Source organism: Diuraphis noxia, unplaced genomic scaffold (genome assembly GCF_037042655.1).
Source record: "Diuraphis noxia isolate RWA-SAM2 unplaced genomic scaffold, SU_Dnox_SAM2 contig0001, whole genome shotgun sequence".
Lineage (NCBI taxonomy): Eukaryota > Metazoa > Arthropoda > Insecta > Hemiptera > Aphididae > Diuraphis > Diuraphis noxia.
Window position 1 is genome coordinate 86,197,926 of NW_028301711.1, and position 25,865 is coordinate 86,223,790.

At 31.1% G+C, this 25,865-nt stretch overlaps 3 protein-coding genes and 2 pseudogenes across 3 annotated transcripts; 2 read left to right on the forward strand and 3 right to left on the reverse strand.

Annotated features, from left to right (window-relative positions):
• Window positions 1–25,865, forward strand: part of LOC149062276 (zinc finger MYM-type protein 1-like) — a 299,795-nt pseudogene that overhangs the window by 91,780 nt on the left and 182,150 nt on the right.
• On the forward strand, window positions 11,169–11,990 carry LOC149062280 (uncharacterized; annotated as a pseudogene).
• Window positions 13,887–15,100, reverse strand: LOC149062281 (uncharacterized). The gene is made up of 4 exons (XM_089221700.1): window positions 14,653–15,100; window positions 14,440–14,534; window positions 14,098–14,297; window positions 13,887–14,010 (listed from the first exon to the last, which is right to left on the reverse strand). Exons 1-4 carry the CDS (start codon window positions 14,978–14,980, stop codon window positions 13,887–13,889), a joined length of 747 nt encoding a protein of 248 aa, XP_089077826.1. The 5' UTR covers window positions 14,981–15,100.
• On the reverse strand, window positions 16,338–17,312 carry LOC149062282 (uncharacterized). Its single transcript, XM_089215511.1, has 2 exons — window positions 16,762–17,312; window positions 16,338–16,668 (listed from the first exon to the last, which is right to left on the reverse strand). Exons 1-2 carry the CDS (start codon window positions 16,989–16,991, stop codon window positions 16,512–16,514), a joined length of 387 nt encoding a protein of 128 aa, XP_089071637.1. The 5' UTR covers window positions 16,992–17,312; the 3' UTR covers window positions 16,338–16,511.
• Window positions 17,315–19,975, reverse strand: LOC149062283 (uncharacterized). Its single transcript, XM_089221707.1, has 7 exons — window positions 19,920–19,975; window positions 19,531–19,788; window positions 19,038–19,435; window positions 18,556–18,689; window positions 18,174–18,396; window positions 17,806–18,072; window positions 17,315–17,715 (listed from the first exon to the last, which is right to left on the reverse strand). Exons 1-7 carry the CDS (start codon window positions 19,973–19,975, stop codon window positions 17,315–17,317), a joined length of 1,737 nt encoding a protein of 578 aa, XP_089077833.1.

The following is a 25,865-nucleotide window of genomic DNA, read 5'->3' on the forward strand; positions in this document are numbered from 1 at the left end:
CGACGAAGCCGAACACATTAAACACGTTCGTACCGTTCTCGAACGTTTTCAAAAGTACGCCGTCGCAATCAGTCCGGCGAAGTGCGTTTTCGCAACCGACTCAATGCTGTTTCTCGGGCACGTAATCGACAAAGACACGTGCCGTCCGAACGCCGAACGCGTTGCCGCGATACACGAATGGGCGCTGCCCAACACCAAGAAGGAGCTCCAGCGATTTTTGGGTTCAATAAATTTTTATCATCGATTTATTCCGAACGCCGCCGAGATGCAAGCGCCCCTTTACAGCCTTGCGTCGCAAATCAAAAATCGCGATGGACCGCTACAATGGACCAACGACACTCGAACCGCCTTCAATGCGTGTCGCCAGGCTCTCGCCGACACCGCCAAGCTCGCTCATCTTGATCAGAACGCCCCCCTTCGCCTCAGCACCGACGCATCTAACGTGGCAGTGGGCGCCGTTCTCGAGCAACGCGTCAACGATCAGTGGCAACCTCTCGGTTTCTTTTCAAAAAAGCTCTCGCCGGCCGAACAGAGGTACAGTACGTACGACCGAGAGCTTCTCGCTGCCTTTTTGGGCACACGGCATTTCATTCACATGATCGAGGGACGCAGAACAACGTTGCGTACGGATCACAAGCCGCTGACGTACATGTTCACGCTCAAGTCAGAAAAAACGATCGATCGACAGGTGCGTCAAATTTCGTTTCTATCGCAACACATTCACGACGTCGTACACATTCAAGGCACTGATAACGTCGTACCAGACGCGTTATCACGAATCGAGATCGCCGAAACAGCTGTTCTGCCGACGATGCAACAGTGGGCTGCCGACCAGGCCGCCGACCCGCAGCTGCAGCAGCAGTGTTGCCATATTTGAGGATTTTTCCTTTTTCTGGGGATTTTTGGTGTTGTTGGAGAAAATAGTGAGGATTTATCTACTTTTGAGGAAATCTGGAGATTTTTTCATAAATTTGTTAAATTAATAATTAATCTGAAGAATTTTGAATTTTTACACAGGTATGCAAGAATTTGAGTCGTCATAATATCAGCGCTAATTTCTTATCACCGGGCCGAGTTTTTATCACGTGACCAAATTGTCAAAATTCATATCTCACGAGTCACGAATCACAATATTATCAATTATCATTATCCTACTTAAATACTTAATAGTTAATACTTTCCCATTTTCTTTTTAGTCTTATTAGACGTACTTAGTACTAGTATTTACTACTTAATACTTAATAGTTTCCTACTTATTACTTAAATTGGATATTTTAGGGACTGTTTTAATATGTCATCGAGTGATGAAGATGCATCTAGAGGCTGGCCAAAAAAAAAACAATATGTTCATAAATACAGAAGTGCTTGGGAAAATATCCCAGAATTTAAATGCATCAGAAGCAGCAAGAAAGGAGAAAACTATTTCCACTGTATGGTTTGTGGGGATGACTATTTGGCAGGGAAATCTGCGCTGCAGAAACATATAAAGACCACGAAACATACCAAAAATGCCAAATCCCATGCTAATTTGATTCCAGCAAATAAAATGCCAAGAGTCCTACAAAAAAGTAGTATGGAAAAAAAAACCAAAAGTGCTGAGCTCAGAATTGCTATGTTTATAATAGAGCACAATATTGCGCATAGGACTTCTGATCATCTAGTAAGTCTTATCAAAACGATATGTTCAGATTGTTCCGAGCCCGACACCATAAAAAATATTAAATGTAATCGCACTAAAGCAACGGCACTAATTAATAATGCTGTGGGTTCCTATGGACAAGAAGAACTAGTAAAAAAGATGAATAATCAGTTATTTTCCATTTTAATAGATGAATCTACTGATAAATCATCTATTAAGAACTTGGCCATTATTGTCAGATTGATGGATTTAAAAAATTGTATTGTTCGTGACGAATTTTTTAGTTTAACTGAAATTGCTAATGGAACAGCAGCAGCAGTTTATCGCAGGTACCACGACGGGTTCCCTCCGCCTCCAACCGCGCGTATCACCCGACGGTGTTATCTGCGCGGATTACTCGACCGGCAACGCTCGTTTGTTTGTACCGTCCGTACTTCGACGTCGAGTGTTTAACGCGCTGCATGGATTAGCGCACGGCGGAAACCGCGCCACACTACGTCTCATCAAGTCTCGATATTGCTGGCCGGACATGCACAAGGACATCACGCGATGGTCTCGATGCTGCGAACCGTGTCAACGCGCCAAGGTAAACAAACACGTCGTTTCTCCGATCACGCCTTTCGCGCCGCCCGAACGACGATTTGGTCACATTCATGTCGATCTCGTCGGACCGTTGCCGCCATCCAACAACTGTAAGTACCTGCTTACCGTCATCGATCGATTCACTCGCTGGCCGGAAGCCTGGCCACTCGAGAACATGTCAGCTCACGCTGTCGCACAGACGCTAACCACGAACTGGATCGCTCGATTCGGCGTTCCCGACATCATCACGACCGATCAGGGAAGACAGTTCGAGTCCGAGTTGTTACGCTCACTTTTTTCGACATTCGGCATTCAGCACGCGAGAACGTCGCCTTATCATCCTCAGTCAAACGGTATGGTCGAACGTTTTCATCGAACGCTCAAGTCCGCGCTCACCGCCCACGAATCGGCGCAGTGGTCAACGAAGTTGCCAATCGTTCTGCTCGCTCTACGTAACACCGTAAAGGCTGGTTTCGAATACGCTCCAGCCGAGTTGGTCTACGGCACGACACTTCGACTTCCCGGCGAGATGTTTCATGCCGCGCCCGCGGAACCTACTCCGCCCGGACTGGTAGCAGCTCTCCGCGACTACATGGCTCAGGTACGTTTCACTCCCGGTACCAACCACAACACACGACGAGCTACGTTCGTACCAGACGACTTGAGCCAAGTTAGTCATGTTTTTCTTCGAATCGACTCCGTCCAGCCGCCGCTCCAGCCACGATACGAGGGACCTTTCGCAGTTTTGGAACGCCGCGAAAAAACGTTCAAGGTACAACGCCACCGATCAACGACGTGGGTTTCCATCGACCGGCTCAAACCAGCGTTTGTCGCGCGTGAAGACCCAGTCGCCGACCACTCATACGCCGCGCAATCAGTCGAATTTCCTCACAAAAAACGAGTCCGTTTTTTTCTCGCCGAGGGGGAGTAATGTGGTGATTACGACGTGTTATCACCACTTACGCTAGCGCGTCCGTTTATTATTGTCGTTACCATGTTGTTCCTAACATTGAATTATTTATACTTGTATTTTTTGTCTATGTTCTTTGTATTATTCACTGCGTGAATTATTTTAACTTATTTTACTTGTGTTTATTCTCTTTGTTACGTCGCCCGCTACGACTTTTAGTGCACTTTTTCTCCCGCCGCGCGCGATAGCTTTTTCGCTGTTACCGGCTCGAAGCCACCATCGCTCGCCGCGGCTCCTCACTTCCTTTTTTGCGACCGGTATGCTTTAAAGTTGTTCTTCTCGATCGAACTGCCTAGTACCTACCGCTGTCGTAACGACTCGCGCGTTAGTAATAATTATATGGTTATAAAGTATTGTTTGTTCGCTGTGCAATAAACTATTGTTATTTGAATTCGTTCTTTGCTTCTTTTTTAAACCTTCCGATTTTCTGTCAGACACGTTGGCTGTTAGTGTTGAGACGGTTTTCCTCCATTAACACCACAGTGCAGTCGATAACGTAAATTACACAATATGATGGTGTAGTGTAAATATTATCTGCACGAATGCAATAATACGACACTGTGTGCACTATTTAAGATAAAGTTTATCTTAAACCGTGGTAGTGTGTGAATACGGCATAACAGAATACATTTTACCACGACCAAATGATTGTATTCCTATATTATAAACATAATATTTTTGATATAAATACGGCTGAGGGGGAGGGTTATAACACCCAAACCCCCCCCCCCCCCTGGCTACGCCACTGACTACCTATACTGGGCAGTGGGCATTGCATACTATAGTATTGGTATTATTCACTGTAGTCAGAATTTTGTATACTAAATTACATATATTATTCAGCTCAGTTCTAACCATTTATAAAATTACTGTATTTTAAGATTCAAAATACTACCTCATAATTATGTACTTGTTACACAGTATGCTAATTCCTACATCGATGAAAGTAACGAGAGATGAAAATGGAAAAAAAATCTATTATAAAATATGGAATCAAAGTTTCACAAACCTCTGTAACGAAAATGTGTGAAACAACATTAGAAATGGAAACACTTTAAAAAATATGGTACAGAGAGAGGGCGCTATACAACCATGTATATTGTTTGTTATTCGTTATTTGAGTCTAAACAAATTATAATCTATTTTGATACAATCAAATACATTGCTTTAACAATCTTAAAAACATTTGATATGTGCTTCAAAATTTTTCATGTTTTCAATGTTGAATATCCACGTGAATCGGAAGATATATGGTTATTTTTACAAACTTTTTTATAATATTCATACAAAGTATGATGTGACTTAGTAAAACTAATTTCCTCAGTACTTATAGGTGTTAGGCCGCTAGGGCATATCCCATTTATAATTATATTTAACTATTTTCTATATTATCTAATATATAGCTTATAATTTTTCAAAGTTATTCATGTTTATAGGTATTTAAATTTAATATATTTTTTAAATGTAGTTAATATTATAATTTATGAGTTGAATGTAATTTGCTTGTGTATAATATTATAATATAATACCTTATAATGTTTAATTAAATACTAACAAGTAGCTGTTAGTTTTTCAACATATATTTATTTTGTTATACTTATTTAATGTGTTATTAAACATTATACATTTTCAATTTTAAAATAACTAACGTCTACACATATATTAATTTAATTTGTATAATACAAAATGTGTCTCCTACATCTGTAACAAAGTAATAGGTACCTACATAGATTGATCTAATATTGTATTATATAACAATTTATCTACAGATTTAAATGTACCTATATGTATATCTTTAATTGTATTTATACATTTAAAATAATCTTTATACCTATTATGATTATTAATTTTATAAATAAATCTGACTAAGTAAATTATTAATAAACAAATTCATTAAAATATAATAAACTTGGTTAGTTTTTCACTATAAGTGATAATGTGATATAGAAAAATTGTATGTGTGTATGGTTAGTGGGTTGTGAGTTATATAAGAGTATATATATAATTACCAATTACCTACATGAATTTTAGTATCTATCTATGAAGTATTACCTTTCTTAAATCATAAACATTTTATTGATTCAGTCATTTAATATTATTAAACTAAATATATTTTAATTAAATTCAATAATAACCATTTTGTAAAAATAATTTAAGTTTTGTAAGTCCAACAATATTTATGCGTTAAATTAATAATGTATCTTATAAAATTAACAAAATTCCAAGTTATTTTAACATAATTTTGATCAACGTACCATGTAAATTAGTTATAATAAACAAAAAAGTTATTAAATCAAGTAATTTGTGAATTCTTATTTTAACTAATATCTAATCTTAGTAATTTATTAGTATCAATAATTATTTCGTTGACCCAATATTAACAATGATTTTATTGATTTAATCTATATATTTGTGTTAAAATTACCGGTAAGTTTTGCTCAGTATACATTCTGATTTGGGTACTTGGCTAGAACAATGCTTTCCAAATAAATATATAATTTGATTCGTTCAATAGATAACTCAAGTAGGATAAATCTTTTATTTAATATTATTAGCTGTTTTCTGACAGTTAATATTACTGTTTATTAAAAAAAATGTATAATAGAATTAGAATCAAATTACAGTATATTCTCGTTATGTCGAATCTCAAGGGGAACAGAAAGAACGTAATCATTTAGGGGATGACATTCTAAATTCTGTAGCTGTTATTAGGTCAGCTACTGGTGCTAAAGAAATTAATTGTTTAGACTTTGAAGTCACAGAAAAACATTTGAAACTTCATAACTCTAACAACTTATATAAACAGTGAGTTTATTGAAAATATTTATTTACTTTATTTTATCATTATTATGACAAATAATATTGTAATTGTTTTACAAAATATTTTATTGTTAATAATATTTTGCTAATTGCAAAATTTGAAAGAGGTATGCATTCCCATACCAGATGAAAATATGTGGCTCAAAATTTCAGAAGAGTTTAAAATTAGATCAAATTTTCCTAACTGTTTGGGTGCTGTGGACGGTAAACACATCCGTGTTGTAAAACCAGAAAGAAGTGGTTCGTTGTTTATGAATTATAAACTTTTTTTTTCAATTGGACTTATGGCTGTTGCTGATGCAAATTATAAATTCGTTTATATCGACGTTGGGTCATATGGGAAAGATTCTGATTCAACTATTTTCAGAAATTCGTCGCTTTGGAAGAATTTAGAAAGGAATAATTTAGAAAGGAATAATTTAAATATTCCTGAATCATCACAAGTACCAGGAATAAATATTCCATTGCCTTACGCTTTTGTTGGTGATGAAGCTTTTAGTTTAAGCAAGCATTTGCTTCGGCCATATTCTGGTACACATTTGCCAGATAGAAAAAAAATATTTAACTATCGCTTAACACGCGCTAGGCGCTACGTGGAGTGTACTTTTGGTATATTTTCAAATAAATGGCGTATATTCCACAGGCCAATTGATGTAAAAGTAGATTTTGCTGTCAATATCGTAAAATGTTGTTGTGTATTACACAACTTTGTACGCGATCGGGACGGATTTAGTATTGATGACACACTAATAATAAATGGTTTTGAAGAATTTGATGTTTTTGATAATTCAGGAACAAATCGAAGTACAAATTTATTTCGTGATGCTCTATCTCATTATTTTATGAGTGACGAAGGAAAATTACAATGGCAGTTTGAAAAAATATAAGAACTTAAATTTATTTATCTACCTACTGATAATAATAATTAAATATTAGTCAATAAAATCTTATATTATATTAACTTTATTATTATTATTATAAATTATTTTATCTTTATTATATTTATGATAAAATCATTTCAAAACAATTTATTTTTACCTTCGGGTTTTTAAAACAAAAATAAACATTTAATATTTTAAATATTTTTCTACTTGAAATATGTATAATTTTATGAGGAAATAAAAAAAACACTTACAAATAATTTTTTGTTGTGCTTCATTTTCATCTTTGAATGAATTTATTAAAGATGACGCTACTTTGATCCATGCCCCATTCTTTTTTACTTTATCTTTGTAGTCTTCTACAGCTGTATTCCACAAAATTTCATGTTTTTGGACCTCACTAATTAACAGCTCGTTGTCTATACTTGACATTTTGAAAAGAAATTTAATAAAATGTCCAACGTGTTAATTTCAGTTTTGCAAGTGATTTCAACTATTTCAAGTTGTAGTTTTGTTCAATACGTCCGTACTTTGTGCGCACGTGTGTCTACTTATATAGGAAATATTATAATTCTAAACGTGCGTCGATAATTTTCGACGTGCGTACTAGAAAAAATACGTCGATAAGAAATGTACGTCCGTCTGAACGCGCGTTATTTTTAGCGCACGTTCCTCGTGTGTCTACTCCTGTAAGCGATAATGTACTTCTACAACGCACGTAAAACATTACGCGCGTATCGACGTATTTTGTACGTCCGTGTGACACCAGCCTTACACTGTGACTTTTGTTGTGGAAAAACAATATTGAAAACAAAATGTTTGACTGTTTGAATCATTTTCTATTTACTAATTTCATAATTGAAAATCAAATAGAAGTTGATGATAGCATTTTTACATCTATTTCTGATCATTAGGTGTGATTCCTAAGGACGCGTCTAGAGACGCGCGACCGGTGCGGCTGACGCGGCGCGATTCTAATTTTGGCCGCGCGGCCGCTTTTTGATTCCCAACAACTACAAAACGCACCGCAAGAGACGCGCGGCGCATAATTTCTAGATTTCATATCCAATGAGTTATTATGTATTATGCCGGGTTTACACGCTGCGTAGTACTTGTCATTAGTACTTGTCACTCGCACTCACACATTGCGTGTGAACAGAAAAATAGTGCTTAGTAATAGTAAAACCGGGAGTGCGAGTGAATAGAACGCCGTTCTATTTACTAACGACAAGTAGCTACCCCCTCCACGACTCTACTCTACTCGCTATTGCACTCGCAACGTGTGACCGTCCGATGTTACTGATGTTAGTGCTTAGTGACAAGTATCGGTAGCAGCACGTGCGTATTTCGTTGATTTTTCGATTTATTTATTTGCGTTTGTGCTGATTTTTTTATACTTATAAAAAGTTTAAAATGACCGAAAAATGGAGTTCAGAAACGACGATTAAGTTTGTGCAAGAACTTAGGACTCACGAATGTCTGTGGAATGTAAAACGTGAAGTATACAAAAATAAACAAATGCGAGAATCGGCCTACCGAAAAATTGTAGAAGCTATGAATATTGTTGGTTTTAATGTACCAGAAGTTAAAACTAAAATAAGAAATTTGAAATCAACTTATTTCCAAGAAAAAAGAAAAATTGAAAAATCAAAAGCTTCTGGCAGCGGATCTGAAAATGTTTATAAGCTTAACATTAAATGGTTCGATGAGATGGATACATTATTAAGGTGGTTCCAGTCGATCAAAAAATATCGTTTTTAGATGTTCCGCTATGACAAAATTGTGAGACTTCGGATGGTTCGATTTTAATGCTGTAAAAATAATAACATTTCTTAACATCTCCTCTGTAGAACCGTCGGGGTAATTTTTTTAAGTTTTAATTTTTGACAGTATTATAATATCATACAACTTTCAGTTTTTACAACATTTTCGCTCAATCATATGTATTGAATAAATTAATATTTATAAAAAAACTCTTCGTCCGTTCTATAGAGGAGGTGTTAAAATATTTTAGGATCTTTACAGAATTAAAATAACACCAACCTAAGTCTCACAATTTTGTCACAGCCGAAGTATGTTTTTACACGAAGAGTAACTGAATACTTTTTTCTAATATAATTTAACCTGACATGTGCCTGCGAGTGCGAGAACGCCAAATACCGATAACCAATTAATTACGCGACGTTTACCCGGATCGTCGCGCGTCGACCGGATGCCGACCATTTACCGAGAAACAATTTTCGATGTTTATCATATTATAATATACGTTCAATAATAATAATAATAACAATAATAATAATAATGTTTTTCTATAATACACCACAAAACTGCAAATTCACATAATCACATTTAGTCAGTCATAAACCTTACTCTTATACCACAGTTCTTATTTTTGATTGTAATTTGAACATATTGTGATTTTTTTTTTACCTACCTATTTTCAAATATTTTTAACGATGGATAATACGAAAAATTGGCGAATGGGTAAAAAATCAAAATGTTTTCCGAGTAAAAGCAGAAAAAATAAAGGAAATATTGCTGCACTTGTAAAAAAAAAGGTAAGTGAAGTTAATGTTTGTACAATTAAATTGAAAAACCTGTCATAATTGCTTTTGGTTGGGTCACTGGTCATATTAAATTTTAATTTCACAAAATATTATTATAAAAATGTTACACATTTTTATGTAAAATTATATGAACACCATACATATCAGAATATAAAATTCAATTTTGCTGGTTAAATACCTTAGAAAATCACGAAGATTAGAAGTTGTTTTGCATAAAAAAATAATATGAAAACGAGTATTTCATGTTATAAAAATGACTTTATAATAGATATATAAGAGTAAACTTCTTTAGGGATGAATATAAACAAATCAGTGATCCACATATTCACATAGTATAGTTCTTTGTCCAAGATTATATTTTTTATTTGTAAATTTTCACAGAAAACCGATCTTGTAGTAGGGCATAATGACATTTCCGAAGACAATAATGCCCTAACAATGCTACCATGTAGTAGCAGTGAACGACAATTAGTAACATCACAGCGTAATGTCCAGATGTAAGTAAAAAAACATAAAATAAAACTATAGTATTAATTGAGAAAAATATCCAAAATTTGGTTCAAAAAGTATAGTAATATTTTAAAAGTACGAAGCGGCTCGCCTCAGTCTAATTGTTTTGTTTTTATTTTTTTTTTTTTTCGAAAAAAGGCTTGTGTTGGAGATAGAGAGTTAGAGAGTTGTCCATTCCAATGTATAGCTTTATACGCGAAGTCCACTTTTAGATTCTGAGCGGAGCGATGAATGTATTGATTTTACAATGTTGTGTCGTTGTGTGTGTGGTTTTTTTTTTAAATTTTTGTTTAAAATTTTTTTTGTGTCTGTGTACACTGTACATGAAATTCCCAATCGTTTATAAAAGCATCAAAAGCACCGGGAAAAACAAAAAAAAAATTTTTTGAAAAAATTGATTTTAGATATTGGTGTAACTCCAAAACTGATTACCGTAGAAACATGAAATTTTCACTAAATGTTTATACTAAAATTTTCTATACTAGATAAAATTTTCAAAATATTTCAAATCTTTTTAAGTTGTTTATAGACATTTGAACTTTTCGATCTTTTTAGTTTTTTTTTTTTTTATAAATTACAGTAATATTTTATTCGTTTGGTGAAAAAGCTTCAAATTTTAATTCAAGGCTCCTAATATATACAACGACATAAACGATATAATATAATATAGCTACACCGACAGTTAAAAATTATTAAAAATACATCGTCACAATTTTTTTAATAAGCATTCAAAGTTCGAATTTTGACAAAATACGTAAAAATCACGAAAATTTGCAATTTAAATTTTATTTTGAGTTAGAAATTCATAAAAATTTATCGTTTTAAAAAGTCTTGTATTATATCATGCTGAAAGTTTATTGTACAGAGTAAGTAATAATGCAGCAGAGTCGTACAACTCAATTTTAGCAAAATTTATTGGTGGTAAGCGAGTAAATTTTTCTCTTCGTGGATCGTATAATTTACGGTGCAACGCTGCAGTAACATCCTACAATGCAGGGCCTAGACGTTTGCATTTGTTACATAAAAAAATTGCAAAACACAGTCCGGGTCTGTATACTAAAAAATTTATTTCAAAATCTACTTCAAAAAGTATTCAGAGAAGTAAATGTCGATTATTCAATCCTCCTGTTTACAAAAAAACAATATCGGGACCAGATCAGCATTACGGAGCAACAGCAGACATAGAAACATCTCCAGATATGCCTAAACACGAATATGATGCTAAAAAAATATTGTTTTTATCGGAATTGAACGTAACGCAACCGCAAATAGAACAAATTGAAAAAGGTACGTAAAACATGTATTTTTTTTTTATAAAATAATTATACTTATCATAATATATATTTTAATTTTAGATACGAAAGGACAAAATACATGTATGGAGTGGCATTTACATAGAAAAAAAAGATTGACCGCCTCTGTCTTTGGAAATATATGTAAACTTAGACCCAAAACGTCGCGAGCCAAGACTGTATCAAATATTTTATACGGTTCTTTTTGTGGTAACGACGCAACGAAATATGGGATACAAAATGAAGAAAATGCGAAGTCGGCGTTGTCTAACATTATAAATAAACCCATAAGGTCGTCTGGATTAATTATTGATTATGAATTACCATTTCTAGCTGCTTCTCCAGATGGCCTAATAGATGAGGATTCTTTAGTAGAAATCAAATGTCCAATAAGCGCTAAGGATATATCGCCTGAAGATGGAATTGCAAAAAAAAAAAATAAAGAGTTGCGAAATAAAAAATGGAAAAATGCAACTTAAACGAACGAATTCTTATTATTACCAGGTACAGGGGCAACTCCACATCTCGAAAAAAAAGTTTTGCTATTTTTGTATTTGGACTTCTCGAGGTATCCTTTATGAAAAAATAAAAAGAGATGACAATTTTTGGGAAGTAAAAATGTTACCCCATTTAGTTAACTTTTATAATAATTGTTTATTACCTGAAATGGTTGATCCACGCTATGATAGAAATTTACCATTGAGAGATGGACTGAATGAGTTAAGCTAATAAACTAGGTACCTATTGCTTTTTTTATTGAATACTTTTTTCAGTTTATTCTTTGTATAAATTGAACTGTAATTATGTCCAACATTAGTTTTTTTTTTACATTTTTACATTTATTTACTAGGTACCATAAGTTATTCTTTCTAAATAATATTTACATAATAGGTAATATATAAATATGTAAGGTAGGTAACGGTATACCTATATACATTTATTATTATTTTTTGCTTTAATATAATATTTATTACTACCTATCTATTATAAAATAAAATATGCTTTTACAAGATAAATCGTTTTTAAAAATATGTATTAAAAAAATATGAATTGTTTAAAAATTTAAAAATTTAAAATGCTACACTGAATAATTATTATCACGCTATAGCAACTTAAATTTCTACGTACTTATGTAATTATGTATGTACATTGTACTTATGATTTCTACTAAATCATGCAGTATTAAAAAATAAACAGATCACTGATGTTGATTGGATTTATTGTGCGTTATCTTTATCTCGGAGTCGGTAAATTGCCCCAAAAAAGGTCATAGTTATAAATACAATATAGGTACTACGTAAATTGCGGCCTATGTACTTTTAAAACATACGTAAGGTTGGTTTTTAACCATACACATTATTACTAATTGCTAATAATATAATATTTTTAATTAAAAACAAAAAAACAGCATTGCTTGAGCAATTGATATAATTATATGACAGTCCTAAGTCTGAAAATGAGAAGGAAAATATTGATTTTTCAATAAAAACCTTTGACGTAATTATTACTTATGAATAAAAATATTTGGTAGGTAGTAAAAATTATATCCAGGCCGCAATTTAGGTATATATAAAATATAGCCAGGCCGCAGTTTACGTATGTACAAAATATGCCCGGGCCGCAATTTACATAAAAAATTAAAAATGGGTCGCAATTTACAGTGAGCTCTTTATAGCTCTTTTTTATCTATGCATTTATAAATAATACAAAAAAAAATATTATATTATAATAATAGTAGTGTATGATGCGTGCGGGTAGTGGGTACCCGGTAGACTATAACTTACAAGTAATGTAGTCTATTGTTTGATTCTTAGAATGCGGATACGGGTCGTAATGCATTATTGAACACTGTACACCAGCGCGGCAGCGCGCACACACACTAATGACCATTTACACTCGCACACATTGATATGGCCAGGTTATACGTGACACATAATTTGCCTAAATCTTACTCCTTAGAAAATGACCGACTAGAACCCCCTTAAGAGGACGTGTCACTAAAACGTGTACGCGTGCAACGGCCGAGAGAATGCGCTATTAAGTCTTTTCACGATGCGCAAGCACGCGACGTTATAGCCACGCCCATTACTCAGTGCCACTCGCGCCCGTTCGGGTCACGAGTCTCGGGACCGCCGTTTATTATTAAATGAACGTTCTACCATGACATATCACGGTAGGTAATATAAAAGTTATAAACCTAAATGCCGATGTATTATTTTTATTATCCGCGCTTACCCAAGAACTATTCTTTTTAAATGTTACTGCTTACCTAATTTTATAAATCAATAAACAGATTGTCAAAAATATAATACAACATAGCTTGATTTGTATTTATTGCATTATTGTCTACTAATTCAAATATCTATATTAAATATATATTTGGGTAGTACCTAAATAAATACAGTGCAATCGAATTAATATTAATTACGTGTTTCATATTTTACATTCAAGTTATATTATTTTCCTTTTTTAAACATAATGATAGTAAATAATAATTAATGAAAATATATCGACATTTATACAAATACATGAAATGTTTCAAATCCTTATAACTATTAGCTTAAAAATAAGCGATATATATTTTGAAAATGTTAATCATAAAAAAAACAATTTATATTATAGGTACTATAAATTCTTTTTTTTTTTAATGTTCTCTAAAATGTGTTTCGGCTCTAAAATATCTGACTTCAATAGCCGTTTGCCATACCGTGGATGAACCAATTCGGGCAAAAGACATTCCTTATAAAATCTGTAAAATACATGATTTCAAGTTACAAAATTCAAATATTATGTTATTTACAACTGTAGTTGGTATTTAGTTCGTATTTTTACTTACGTTTCTAACTGAGTTTCCATTTTAGAACTCCAAAAGTTTTTGTCGAATTCAACTACATCATAATGAAGCCAGTGTTCAGAATATACTACAAAATAGCATACCTTCCTCTTTGTTATTTTCAACTGCCCTTGCACTTGGTAGTAGTATGAACTATCTTTTTTTAGTTTCATTTTACCGTCTACAATGCATATATAAGGTATCTGTAAATTATAAATAAAAATCATAGATAGGTAGGTATAATATACTAAACATACGCAGTACGCACTATGTGTCTATGTATATGAAATCGCGCGTTCATGTTTATTTGTATCATAGTTTATAATAATTATTATTTTATTGTACCTTTTTGTTGTCGACTGCAACTTGAATATCAATGGTATCTTTTGTCGATAAAGGACATTTAATTTCAAGTAGAGCTGTATCGCCTACCAAACCATCTGCAGAAAATAAAATAGGTATATACTTTATACGTAGGTAAATACAATATATACGTAATTTACAATGTACATTATACAATATATACATAATATAATAATTATAATAAATCGTATTCACCAGGGCTAGCAGCTAAGTATGGTTTATCTTTGTCGATAAACAAACCACAATTTAAAACTTTAAAATTGGTTAAAGTTTCAAATTTCTTTCTAGCTATATCTTCCATCATTTTTCCATACTCCATCGCCTTGGTTGTTACATTTCCGTAAAGCAAATCATAAACAGTTCCTTTACATGATGTAGTTAAACGCATTTTACAAACTCTACCAAAGTTGGATGCAGTTAGGCGAATTCTGCGTTCAACTTGCCACGTTTGTGAATTCGATTGGTCAATTGTGTCCCTTTCTAACTTATCGATAGCTTCACTAGAAATTGATAATGATTTCATAAAATTATTTTTTTTTTCAACTATATCTCCAGGTGTTTCATAATCGTCTAATGGTTCAGCTAGTCCATAATGTTCATCGGGGCCAAAATTTTTTTTTCGTTTAGCAGTATATTTTTCTTTTTAAAAATGAAGCCTTCTTTTTTGTAAATTACTCAATTTACTTTCACGGGCTTTCAAAAATTGTTTACCAACTATTCCTATGTAGGTAAAAAAATTATAAACAATATAAAAATATAAATGTTTAATTTGCATTTGCACCAATTTATCATTTAACTGTTACTTTACTAAGTTACACTTAAGCTAAGCTGTCCTTAAATTTAGAAGATACTTAAGTTGCATTGCACCATTCGGAAATAAATAATCTTAGTAAAGTGTTCCTTAATTCGATTTTCGTTATATTGTTCCGAACTTCAAATATAAATAACATAATGATAACACGATAACTATTGTGATAATGCATTTATCATTAGATAGCAGATGCCGAATATTGATAATCCGCCTTTATAGAATATAGTTTATACTTTATTTTATATTTACGACATCCTAAGTACTTAGTGTAAAGTTAATTATTAGTTAGTTATTAATTTCTGCCTGTTTAATAGTTATCAGTTATATAGCACCTATTTTTGCAATAAATTTTTCATTCTGATACCATAAGCTAAAATAGGAAATCGTCGTTTAATAACGCCAAAACACCTTTCAACAGTATTTCTGGTACGAATATGCGATTCATTGTATAATTGTTCACTTTGAGAATTAGGATTTAATAGAGGTGTCATAAGATATTTTAATACTGGATATCCACTATCACCTATAAACATTTGTGTTATTATAAATAAATACAGACACTAGTAAAAAATATAATTTAAATTTAGCACTCAGTAACTCGTGATGCACATTAAATTATTAAATGTGTACTTAAAATGATAATATTACTTTACCTAGTATAAGATAGTTTTTAAATACACCTGATTCAAATTCAGAATGAACCCTAGAATTATTAAAAATAGTAGAATCATGGGTGGATCCTGGCCAACGTGCTACAATATTTGATACTTTCAAATTAGCTCTGCATATTGCCTGCACATTAATAGAAAAGTACCCTTTTCTATTTCTATAAATCTCTGCATCATCCCCTCCTAAATATAAAAATAACTTGTCAATATAAATTTAGTTTATATTAATAAAATTACATTATCAATACCTAATGATTGTATTCTAATATGAGTGCAGTCAATAGTTCCAATGATTCGTGGAAACTTTGCTATTTTAAAAAAATCGTTAGCTGCTTCTTTCAATTCTGTATCATTTTTAGGCATACTTATAAATTTTTTGCTCCTAAAAGAGAAGTTAATAAAAATTTAGCTTTAATGTATTTTATTGCATGTATTTTTGGTAGACCGTGTACTATACTTTGTGATGTTACCGGTAGACCGTATACTATAGTTTATTATATATAATAGTCTATACTCTATATCTATTTGGCTTACATGTTCTATTAAACAACAAATTATAATTTCATCAAAAATCCTTACTTTAAAGATATGGCCCTTGCAACTCTGTGTATTATTCTACATATAGTAGACAAGTGGCATCCCATAAAATCTCCAACACTCATATAATGCTTAGCAGTAGCACAAAATCTCAAAAAAGTCAGAAGTTGATTAATTGGAGAAACTGATTGGTTCCTTCAGTTTATGAAACATTAATATTTATACATTTAGTATTAGGTATCTATTTGAATTAACTAATCTGTTGTAAGTAGGTTATTAGGTACTTACAAGTCATTTAAATACTCCAAATCTGTTTCAATGTATGTTAAGACAAATAAAACTGACTCTTTACTTAAACGAAAACGACGTTTAAATGCAATATCGTCTAGTGAAGAAAAAAAATCTGATCTCTGATATATCTGTTTTGGAATACCAAAAAAAATAAATTCTAACTCTATTGCGTCGTCATCTAAAACCTCAAAAATATCTAAATACTCTTCGGGGATATCCAGTTCCATTTTATTTAGTTCTGATATTATAAAGTATATTATAAGTATAAATTATATTACCTACTATAAGAACTGACACTAATATAATAAAACACCATAAAAAACAATAGTAAACTGTAACAGAAAATCTGATAAATTATAATTTATGATAAAAACGATTACAAGTCCTTAGCTAAGTCATGCTTAAATTAATTAAGCCACAGTTCATCATTGGTTTAATTTAAACCTCCCTTAAAATAATTTAAGATAGTATTTGAAGACTGTGCAACAAACTTAAATTTTAAGTTGATCTTAAAGTAGACTTAAATTTTAAGTGTAACTGGTGCAAACGGCTATAAATAATGAAAAATATAAATACCTGGACTCTTCTTAGTAATTGTTTTATGTATTGATCTAATATATTGTCCTGAAGTATTAAAAGATACTACAGCAGCTTCAACACGGGCGTTGTATGAATTTTTTAGAGCGAAATTAATGCGTTTGCCAGCAATATGTTTGTTGATAATACTATTAAATTGCTCACATATATTATTATCAACATCTAGTAACAAACTTTTGGCATTTTCAACAACTCGATGGTAAATTTGTGATATTTCACTCATTAACCCACACTTTTCCGCTTCAGGTACAACATTTTGTTCACCGATTTTAGAACCATTACAAAAATACGATTCGCAATTTAAATGTTGCCCTAGTAAATGTGATGGTCCATTTTCAATATCCTTTTTTAAATCTAAAATTATTTTATTTTACTTATATTATTTTTACTTGTGATTAAAATATTTATTTGTGTAAAAAACCAAAAATTCATTTTATTAACTACCTTTAATTTTGTTTACTTCACTATCACATAGCGATTTTCTATACTGAATAGCCATAGTTATGGCTGTTCGAAATTTATTGCATTTTTGTTTCTGATTTAATAAATTACGTAAGTGCACTGGATATTTAGTATTTTTGGTTAATTGAGATATTTTTTGACCAAGATTTCTCAATATGTGGTTGCGACATTCAATTTTATCTACTAATAATTTTGGCCCATATGGTAAAGTTTGATGAAGTCGCTTACACACTGAACTGTCTCCATCCCCTAAACATAATATTATTTAGGTACAATAATACAGTAGGTTATACGTCATATAATAGTATGAAGTGTATTTTATGATATTATTGTGATTAAAGTAATCATACCTATAAGTTTATTATATATTAGACCATGCATTTCAATACTCTTCGCAAAACCTTCAGCTATAGCGTCAGCTTCCATACCAGTTGATGTTCCTTTCCAATTTAAAAAACAATTATGAGTTTCAGATATTGTGTTTTTGTTTTTTGAACGTTCGCATATTAAACAATAACGATTACGTATTCCAATGAATAAAATTTTTTTAGTTCTAAACCCAATTATTGTTGCCTAAAATGTAAATTAATAATGTAAGAGTATATATTCTTTTAACTATATCCTCTAAACTTAAATGCATAAAATAATACTATTTAGTCAGCAATATAATATATAATTATTATAAGTATATAATTTAGCAATATAAATTTTATAGAACTTATAGTATCTTACCACTCCAGATAACGAATCGTACTTAGTTTTATAACTTCGCTTACACCACGATCCGTCAGCTACTACAGTTATCATGGGCACTCCATCCGAATTTATATTACCATCTTCAATGGCTAACTTCTTTTCTTCTATTCCTAAATTAATGTATAGACGTACCTATAATAGTTAAAAGTCTACCCTGTTTCCGTGGATATACGGTAAATACCGGATATTATACCGAGTGATCAATTTAATGTAAAAAGACTCGTTTAAACTCATTAAAATTTAAATTTAAAACTATAAAAAAAAAATTTTAATATAATTATAATGACTGACGTCAAATGGATCACTCTGTACATATAGAGAACAGTATCTAGTAAGTACTAAGTTTAACGCAAATATAACATTTTTTTAGCACGCTACTGTATACATAATAAATTATTATATATAAATACAATTATTGTAAGATTTTTATAATTTTATATTGTAATAAATTATCATACCGGCTAGGTATATTTCATCCCACGCAGTTTTATTTATAATTTCACCAATATTTGATTGCAGTTTAATAAACACATTAGGTGAAATACACGGGACATCTATAGACGCTGAAAATTCATTCAGTTGTGTATGACCAATTCCAATTGCAATAGAACCACTAACTGCTGCTTTATTTACTCCTACATATTCAGTTTCACAAGTGTTCTCAGAGTCAATTTTTATTTTAATTCGACAAACTAAACATTTAAACAGCCAAGAACAAAAAAATCCTTTTCTGTGTTCAGAAATTAATTCCATATCTAAGAATGTACAGTCTAGCCCTCCCTTGTGTCTACAATTCAAAATTTGTTTAAATACAAAATTCATATCTACAATTCGACGACCACACAATTCTTTAGAACTAAAAAAATAATTAAAAAATATTTCGCAAAAATTAATTGACTTTTAAAATATTTATATAATATTAGTATAAAGTTGTTAGCAAAGATTAGATACCTTTCAATTTGCTCATTGGACATTTCCACAGAAAGTTGAGTGGAGTTTATAATAGAATTTTCTTGTTCAATTTCTATAAAGGTCGATTGAGCGAGTGGACTAATTTCTGGATATAAATTGAATGTACTGGAATTACTGTTGTTAATATAATTGTTGCCATTTTCAATACTACAATTTGACATGCCGTCAGAAATTTCAATCGCAGATATATCATTAAAACCCGGTATATCAGTCAGTATATCCACACCTGTCACTGTACTATTAAAAATGATTACTTATTATAAGTTATAACACTATAATAGCGTATAAATAGTTAAATATAATATGAAATATGTGTCAACCACATTATTATTTTTAAATAAATAATAATATTATATTATTTAACTAACTTTTGTATTGGAGAATTAAAGTCAGCATTAGAAGTATCCTGATCGATTTCTCTCATAGTACCTTCAGTACTAAATAGATAAAAAAAAAAAAATAAAAAAACAATATTACTATTAGTGGCGTAGAGTTCAGTTAAAAGTTTTTTAAGCTATTTATATATAATTGAACATTTGAACTATTCAATTTTTCTAATGTATTTTTTTTGCGAAATGGCGATAAAAAAGTTTAGGCAGTCTGAAAAATTGTATGAACATTTTTTTGAAATTTATATTGTTCCGAAATCGTTTAAATTAACGATTTATCGTCTTTCACTTGATGTTAAGATTGGCAATCTCTTTACACAATTTTTTTTTAAAATTATTTCATTAATTTTTAGCTATTTATAGGCATCTGAAATCTTTCATTTTTTTTTTTTTTTTATAAATTTCGATAAAAACATTTTGGTTGAGTCAAAACATTTGAGCAGAGTGAGTTCCCGGTTATATTTTTCTAATTACATATTGGTGTATAATGTATATTATAAAAATTAATGCGACAATTTCAAAATAATATCTTTATTATTTCAATCAATATTTCATTTTTTGTCTCTCTTGAAAAGTTATAAAAAGTGGACTTGTCCCCTTTCTGCTGTTAGCAATTCATATGGCTAATACTAATTTTATTTTTTTAAACACTATTTAAAATTAGTACTAATATAATACGAATTTATAAACATATCAATTTAAAACGTAAATCACCTACACGGCGCAACTGTGTACAAGTCATATAGTATTTTTAGAAACGAATTTAGTACATAGGTAAGGGTTCTACGACAATTGAGCGAAAGAAATCGAGCGAACGTAAATGAGCGAATGAAAAAGAGCAAATACAAAATACAAAATGAGCGAAAACATATAGAGTGAAAAAATAAATATTATATATAGGTTAATATATCGGAAAGAAAAAGTACATAAAGATATCGAATATTGTTATAAATTGACCACTCATGGTAAACAATTATTTGTTTTATAATATGACAGTATCGATGACTATGGTTTGTCAAACCAACGAATTATAATTTTTTGCACATCTGATAGTTTCAATTTGGAAGTTCATAAAAACCCTTCAAAATCAACAGACTTTAGTGGATATGCAGTTACATCAAATTAATAGTGGCATACGTTCCTCTAATAAAAAAAAATACAAAACTACCCAAAGCTATAATGTCAATGTATTTATTGATAATATGATAATTATAAAATATAATAATAATATGTCAAATATAATAGTCAAATTTATACGTCAACAATTACGAGTAAAATTATAAAATAAATGTAATAAAATATAATTTAGTAATAAATTTAAAATTTAAAAATCAATTTGTGGTGGCCAAGGATTTGCAATATTATTTAGTAAAAATTTGAACTTTTCTTCATCACGATAAGTATATTCCTCCACATAAATGTACAACAAGTTATACTACTACCAGCGTGACAGCATGGTTTTGACTATATGTCTAAGTGTCCTAAAAGATACCCAGCAAGTCTATAAAAATTACGATAAGTGCGATTGTAACGACACTGGAAAAAATAGAATTACAAATAGAATCGCGTATAAAACGGCCTCGCAATTATCTATAATATGAGGTAGTGGCGATAACGCATATTATGTGGCGCGCGGTAGTCGCGATAACGCACAAGTACCAAAAAACTATATATAATGATTTTGGGGAAAAATAAAAAAATATTGTTGACGATTATTATAATATTCCCACACTTCAATATTTAAAAGGTATTACGTATAATTTTTCATTGCAAGTATAAATTTAATTATTTATTTTAATTATATTATAATATTAAATTACTAAGTATGACAAATATGGACAAAAATTAAACATAATTATGTATTAATTATAATGTGCAAATGATTTATTTTAATTATATTATAATATTATATTTTTTTCGCTCTATATGTTTTCGCTCATTTTGTATTCGCTCTTTTTCTTTCACTCAATTGTCGGGATACCATTGGTAATATGTAAAAAATATAAAACAATAGCTAGTGTTGGAGAAAATAAGTATGCACTTACCTTATAGTTTTACATAAATCCAATCTAAAATTTAAAAGGTACGTACCTGTCCTACATATTCGTCATATTCGTAAGATGGACAGACATTTGTAGACTACTCTAATAATTTTATACAAATCAAAATGATGACACTATATTATAGTACTTACGGTTGGTTTTTACAGAGTTTTTTCATACGTAAACCTACAGCTTTTTTTCCAGTAGATCTTTTTTTGGATCGAAATTTTTTTGGTGACATTTTTATATTAACAAATTCTAGAGTAGACAAGTCGATGAATAATAATTTATAAATAACTAGGTACTTTACTGTTCACTAGACAAACATTCAACTAAAAGCGACTTGTTGTCTTCTGTAGTACTGTTGTATGGTTGTCCTTATATTGGTATAGTAAAAATAAACAAAATTAAATTATTGCATAATATAGAAACCATAGATATAATATTATATTAACTATTATGTCTATGATTGAAAGTATTCCAGGAAATTATTACGGGCGCGCTAAATGCAGATAAGCGCGCGGCGCTGCGGCCCAGATCCGGACAACTTTATCGTGGTGGGGGAAATCGTGTTCGCTATTACAACGACCGTAGGCAGCAGCACATTACAGCCAAAAATATTTAATAAAATTGAAATGTTTATGTAAAAACTGTTTCGCGCGGGAAAGAACCGAGAAGGCAATAGTTATAACTAAGAAACGAAATTTTCACCACATAAAAAGGAGAATTTTGTCTGTGCAATGTCGTTTTAATTTTTTTGATATCACTTGTACAAAAAAAGTTCTCGTTGTTTCAAAATCCATTATTTTTCTATTTTTTTAACATGAATATTTTTTTTTGTATAAGTGATATCAAAAAAACAAAAACGATATTGCACAGACAAAATTCTCCTTTTTATGTGGTGAAAATTTCGTTTCTTAGTTACAACTATAGCCTTCTCGGTTCTTTCCCGCGTGAAATGGTTTTTACGGACGAATTTACAGATGTCAAACGTCCTCTTAAATAATGTAGATGGAAGAAGAATAACATTTGACAACGTAAGTACCCATACAAAAAAACTGTATTACTTAATATAATATATTCATTTATAAATGCATTAACATGTTGTTCAAATTTAAATTCAAAATTTAATATAGGTATGCCTAGTAAAGTTTAATTATGTTAAAATTATTATTTTTATCTTTTAATTAACATTCAAAGAACCATTCTTGACTGCCACGGAACAGCACCCTCATTGGAAAAGTATCTGGTATAACTTTCCCTCTTTTCTCTTGCTAGTCTTGACGAGTGATTATTGCCCATTCGCTCAACACTTGGTAACAACGTCAAGTTCTCAGTTCTCCAAGATCCTTGAATGATTTCTCCAGTGTCTACGTTTTCATGATCAATATTTTCCTTCACCAAATAAGTAGTTGACGTCTTCCTCAACCAGTTATGTAAAACACATGTTGTCCGGATAATTTTATCAGTTACCATCACATTTGTAGCAATAGGTCGTTCAAATATTCTAAATCTACTCACGAGGATTCCAAACACATTTTCAACAATTCTCCGCGCTCTTGAAAGTCTATAATTGAAAATTTTTTGTTCGAAAGTTAGTGGTGAATGTTGATATGGTTTCAGTAAATATGGTTTTAGTGGAAATGCAGCATCTCCAACTATAAATCCACCCTCGGGTAACATGTTTTTTTCAAGGTCGTTAAAAATTGAACTGCTTTGAAAGACACCACCATCTGAGCACCTTCCATTCGCTCCATTATTTATGTATGTAAAACAGTAATCATCATCCACAACTGCCAATAAAATAACGCTATTTGTCCCTTTGTAATTAAAAAAATCACTCCCAGAATCCATTGGTGCACGAATTAATACATGTTTCCAATCAATAGCTCCATATACTCCTGGGAAATTCCACCTTGAGCTGAATCCCCTTTCTATTGTATTCCACTCTTCATCTGTGGCCGGAACCTGAAACATTTTTGAATTGTATTTCATTTGAAAGATATATTTACTTACTTTTTTCTAATTTTTTTTTTATTAATATTTCTACTTTATTGCCTAGTTAGTTATATTTTTATTTAATCCTATTAAATTATGTACTATTTTTATACATAAAATAAATACCTACTATTTGTATTATGTTATTTTTTTTAGATGGAAAGTACTGAAGATTTCACCAAAAAACCACAGGATTTTGACATTCAATCTTCAGAACAACAAGACTCTGATGTGTCATCAAGTGAGTTTCGTACTCAAACTCCCGTAACTGAAAATCGTGACTTAATATCTACTGCATTGTTTATGACGTTTGAAGATAGTTATTGATTTGTTAGTTTATTATTTTGTTTTGTTATTCATAATTATCAAAGTACTAACATTTTTTTTTCATAAACCAAGTTGAGTATTTGAATTATTTTATATTTAAATTTAACTTATATTATTTTGTTTTGTTATTCATAATTATCAAAGTACAAACATTTTTTTTTCATAAACCAAGTTGAGTATTTGAATTATTTTATATTTAAATTTAACTTATATTATTTTGTTTTGTTATTCATAATTATCAAAGTACAAACATTTTATTTCATAAATCAAGTTGAATATATGAGTTATTGAGAATATATTTTATATTCTTTTAACTATTATACATTCAGTTATTTGTATTTTACTATCAAAATACAAAAAAATCCTAGTTTTATAAAATAAGTTAAAAATTTCTTCAATACTGAATGCTTACCTTTATATAATCCTTTAAGCACTCGTATAAGGCGTCCAGAACTTCTGGGACAAACAAACTTATTGCTGGTTTCGAGACTCTTAAGAAGTGTGATAAACTGCGGTAACTATTACCCGTAGCTAAAAAAGACAAAGTTAATTCCAGTTTTATCCTTGCAGGGATTTCAGTTCTCATAATTGTATCTTCTTTTTGTATTAGATGAGATATTTTTTGTAACAGAAATTCAAATTGGTCAGGTGTTATCCTCATAAAACTTCTATACTCAAGTTGATCTTCAGTAGCAAGTTCTCTTAAAATTCCAATCGAATTACCAAGGGTATCCCGTCTCAGCAACCATTTTCTTGTCCATAATCGTTTTTTTTCTTCTAATTCGTTTTCAAGTTCTTTTATTAATGATGATATTATAACGTTGGAATAATGTTTAAAAATTGTCTTTAAAACAAGGCGACGGTCCATCGTGACGTTTGGTTCGCTACTACTTACTTGCTACTGGGAATAGGGTATTCACGTGTGAACAATAGTAGATAGTGCGAGTGACAAGTACTAATGACAAGTACTGCGCAGCGTGTAAACTAGGCATTATACATTTGTACGTTGCATTGATCACAAGTGATTTCGTAATTTTCCATCATGTTGCGTTATCAAAAGAAAAAAACCGGTCAAGTGCGAGTTGGCTCGCGCACCGAGGGTTCCGTAGTCCGTACAAACCTGTAGGTATATAAGTAAAAGTTCACCCATCACGACAATCGAGTCATAGTTATGGTATTTTTATTGCAAAATTAAATTTATAACATCAAAATATGGAAAGCTGGAGGATCATAAATACGCGTTCGTGAGGAAAAGGATTAGAAGTTTAAAATTATTTGAAAAAAAAAAAATATTTTTTTTTTATATGATGAAACTAAAAATTTACGGTTTTCGTAATTTTTCCTATATCTGTACTATATGACGTGACTTCGTACGAAATTTCAAGATTCTAAGTTCACGGGAAGTACCCTGTAGGTTTTGATTCCCGTGCGAGTTTCGAAAATTTGCGGAAATTTGCGGCCTAAATGGCTGTATCTTTTGATTGCGTTGGCTTAGAAGGTTGATTTTTCTACAGCTTCCAGGGACAGTAGACCTGAGTATCATATACAAATTTCAGTT

Bases quoted from the DNA above. Each gene is read 5' to 3' on its own strand.
- LOC149062281 (XM_089221700.1), bottom strand. From the start codon at position 14,980: ATGAAATCATTATCAATTTCTAGTGAAGCTATCGATAAGTTAGAAAGG. The intron at 14,535-14,652 runs GTGAATACGATT...TATTTTCTGCAG, and splicing joins ATACTTAGCTGCTAGCCCTG to ATGGTTTGGTAGGCGATACA. The intron at 14,011-14,097 runs GTAAGTAAAAAT...TGTATTTTACAG, and splicing joins ATGGAAACTCAGTTAGAAAC to ATTTTATAAGGAATGTCTTT.
- LOC149062282 (XM_089215511.1), bottom strand. From the start codon at position 16,991: ATGGAACTGGATATCCCCGAAGAGTATTTAGATATTTTTGAGGTTTTA. The intron at 16,669-16,761 runs GTAAGTACCTAA...CATAAACTGAAG, and splicing joins TTGGAGTATTTAAATGACTT to GAACCAATCAGTTTCTCCAA.
- LOC149062283 (XM_089221707.1), bottom strand. From the start codon at position 19,975: ATGAGAGAAATCGATCAGGATACTTCTAATGCTGACTTTAATTCTCCA. The intron at 18,690-19,037 runs GTATGATAATTT...ACATTAATTTAG, and splicing joins GGATGAAATATACCTAGCCG to GAATAGAAGAAAAGAAGTTA. The intron at 18,073-18,173 runs GTATGATTACTT...TATTATGTTTAG, and splicing joins AATATATAATAAACTTATAG to GGGATGGAGACAGTTCAGTG.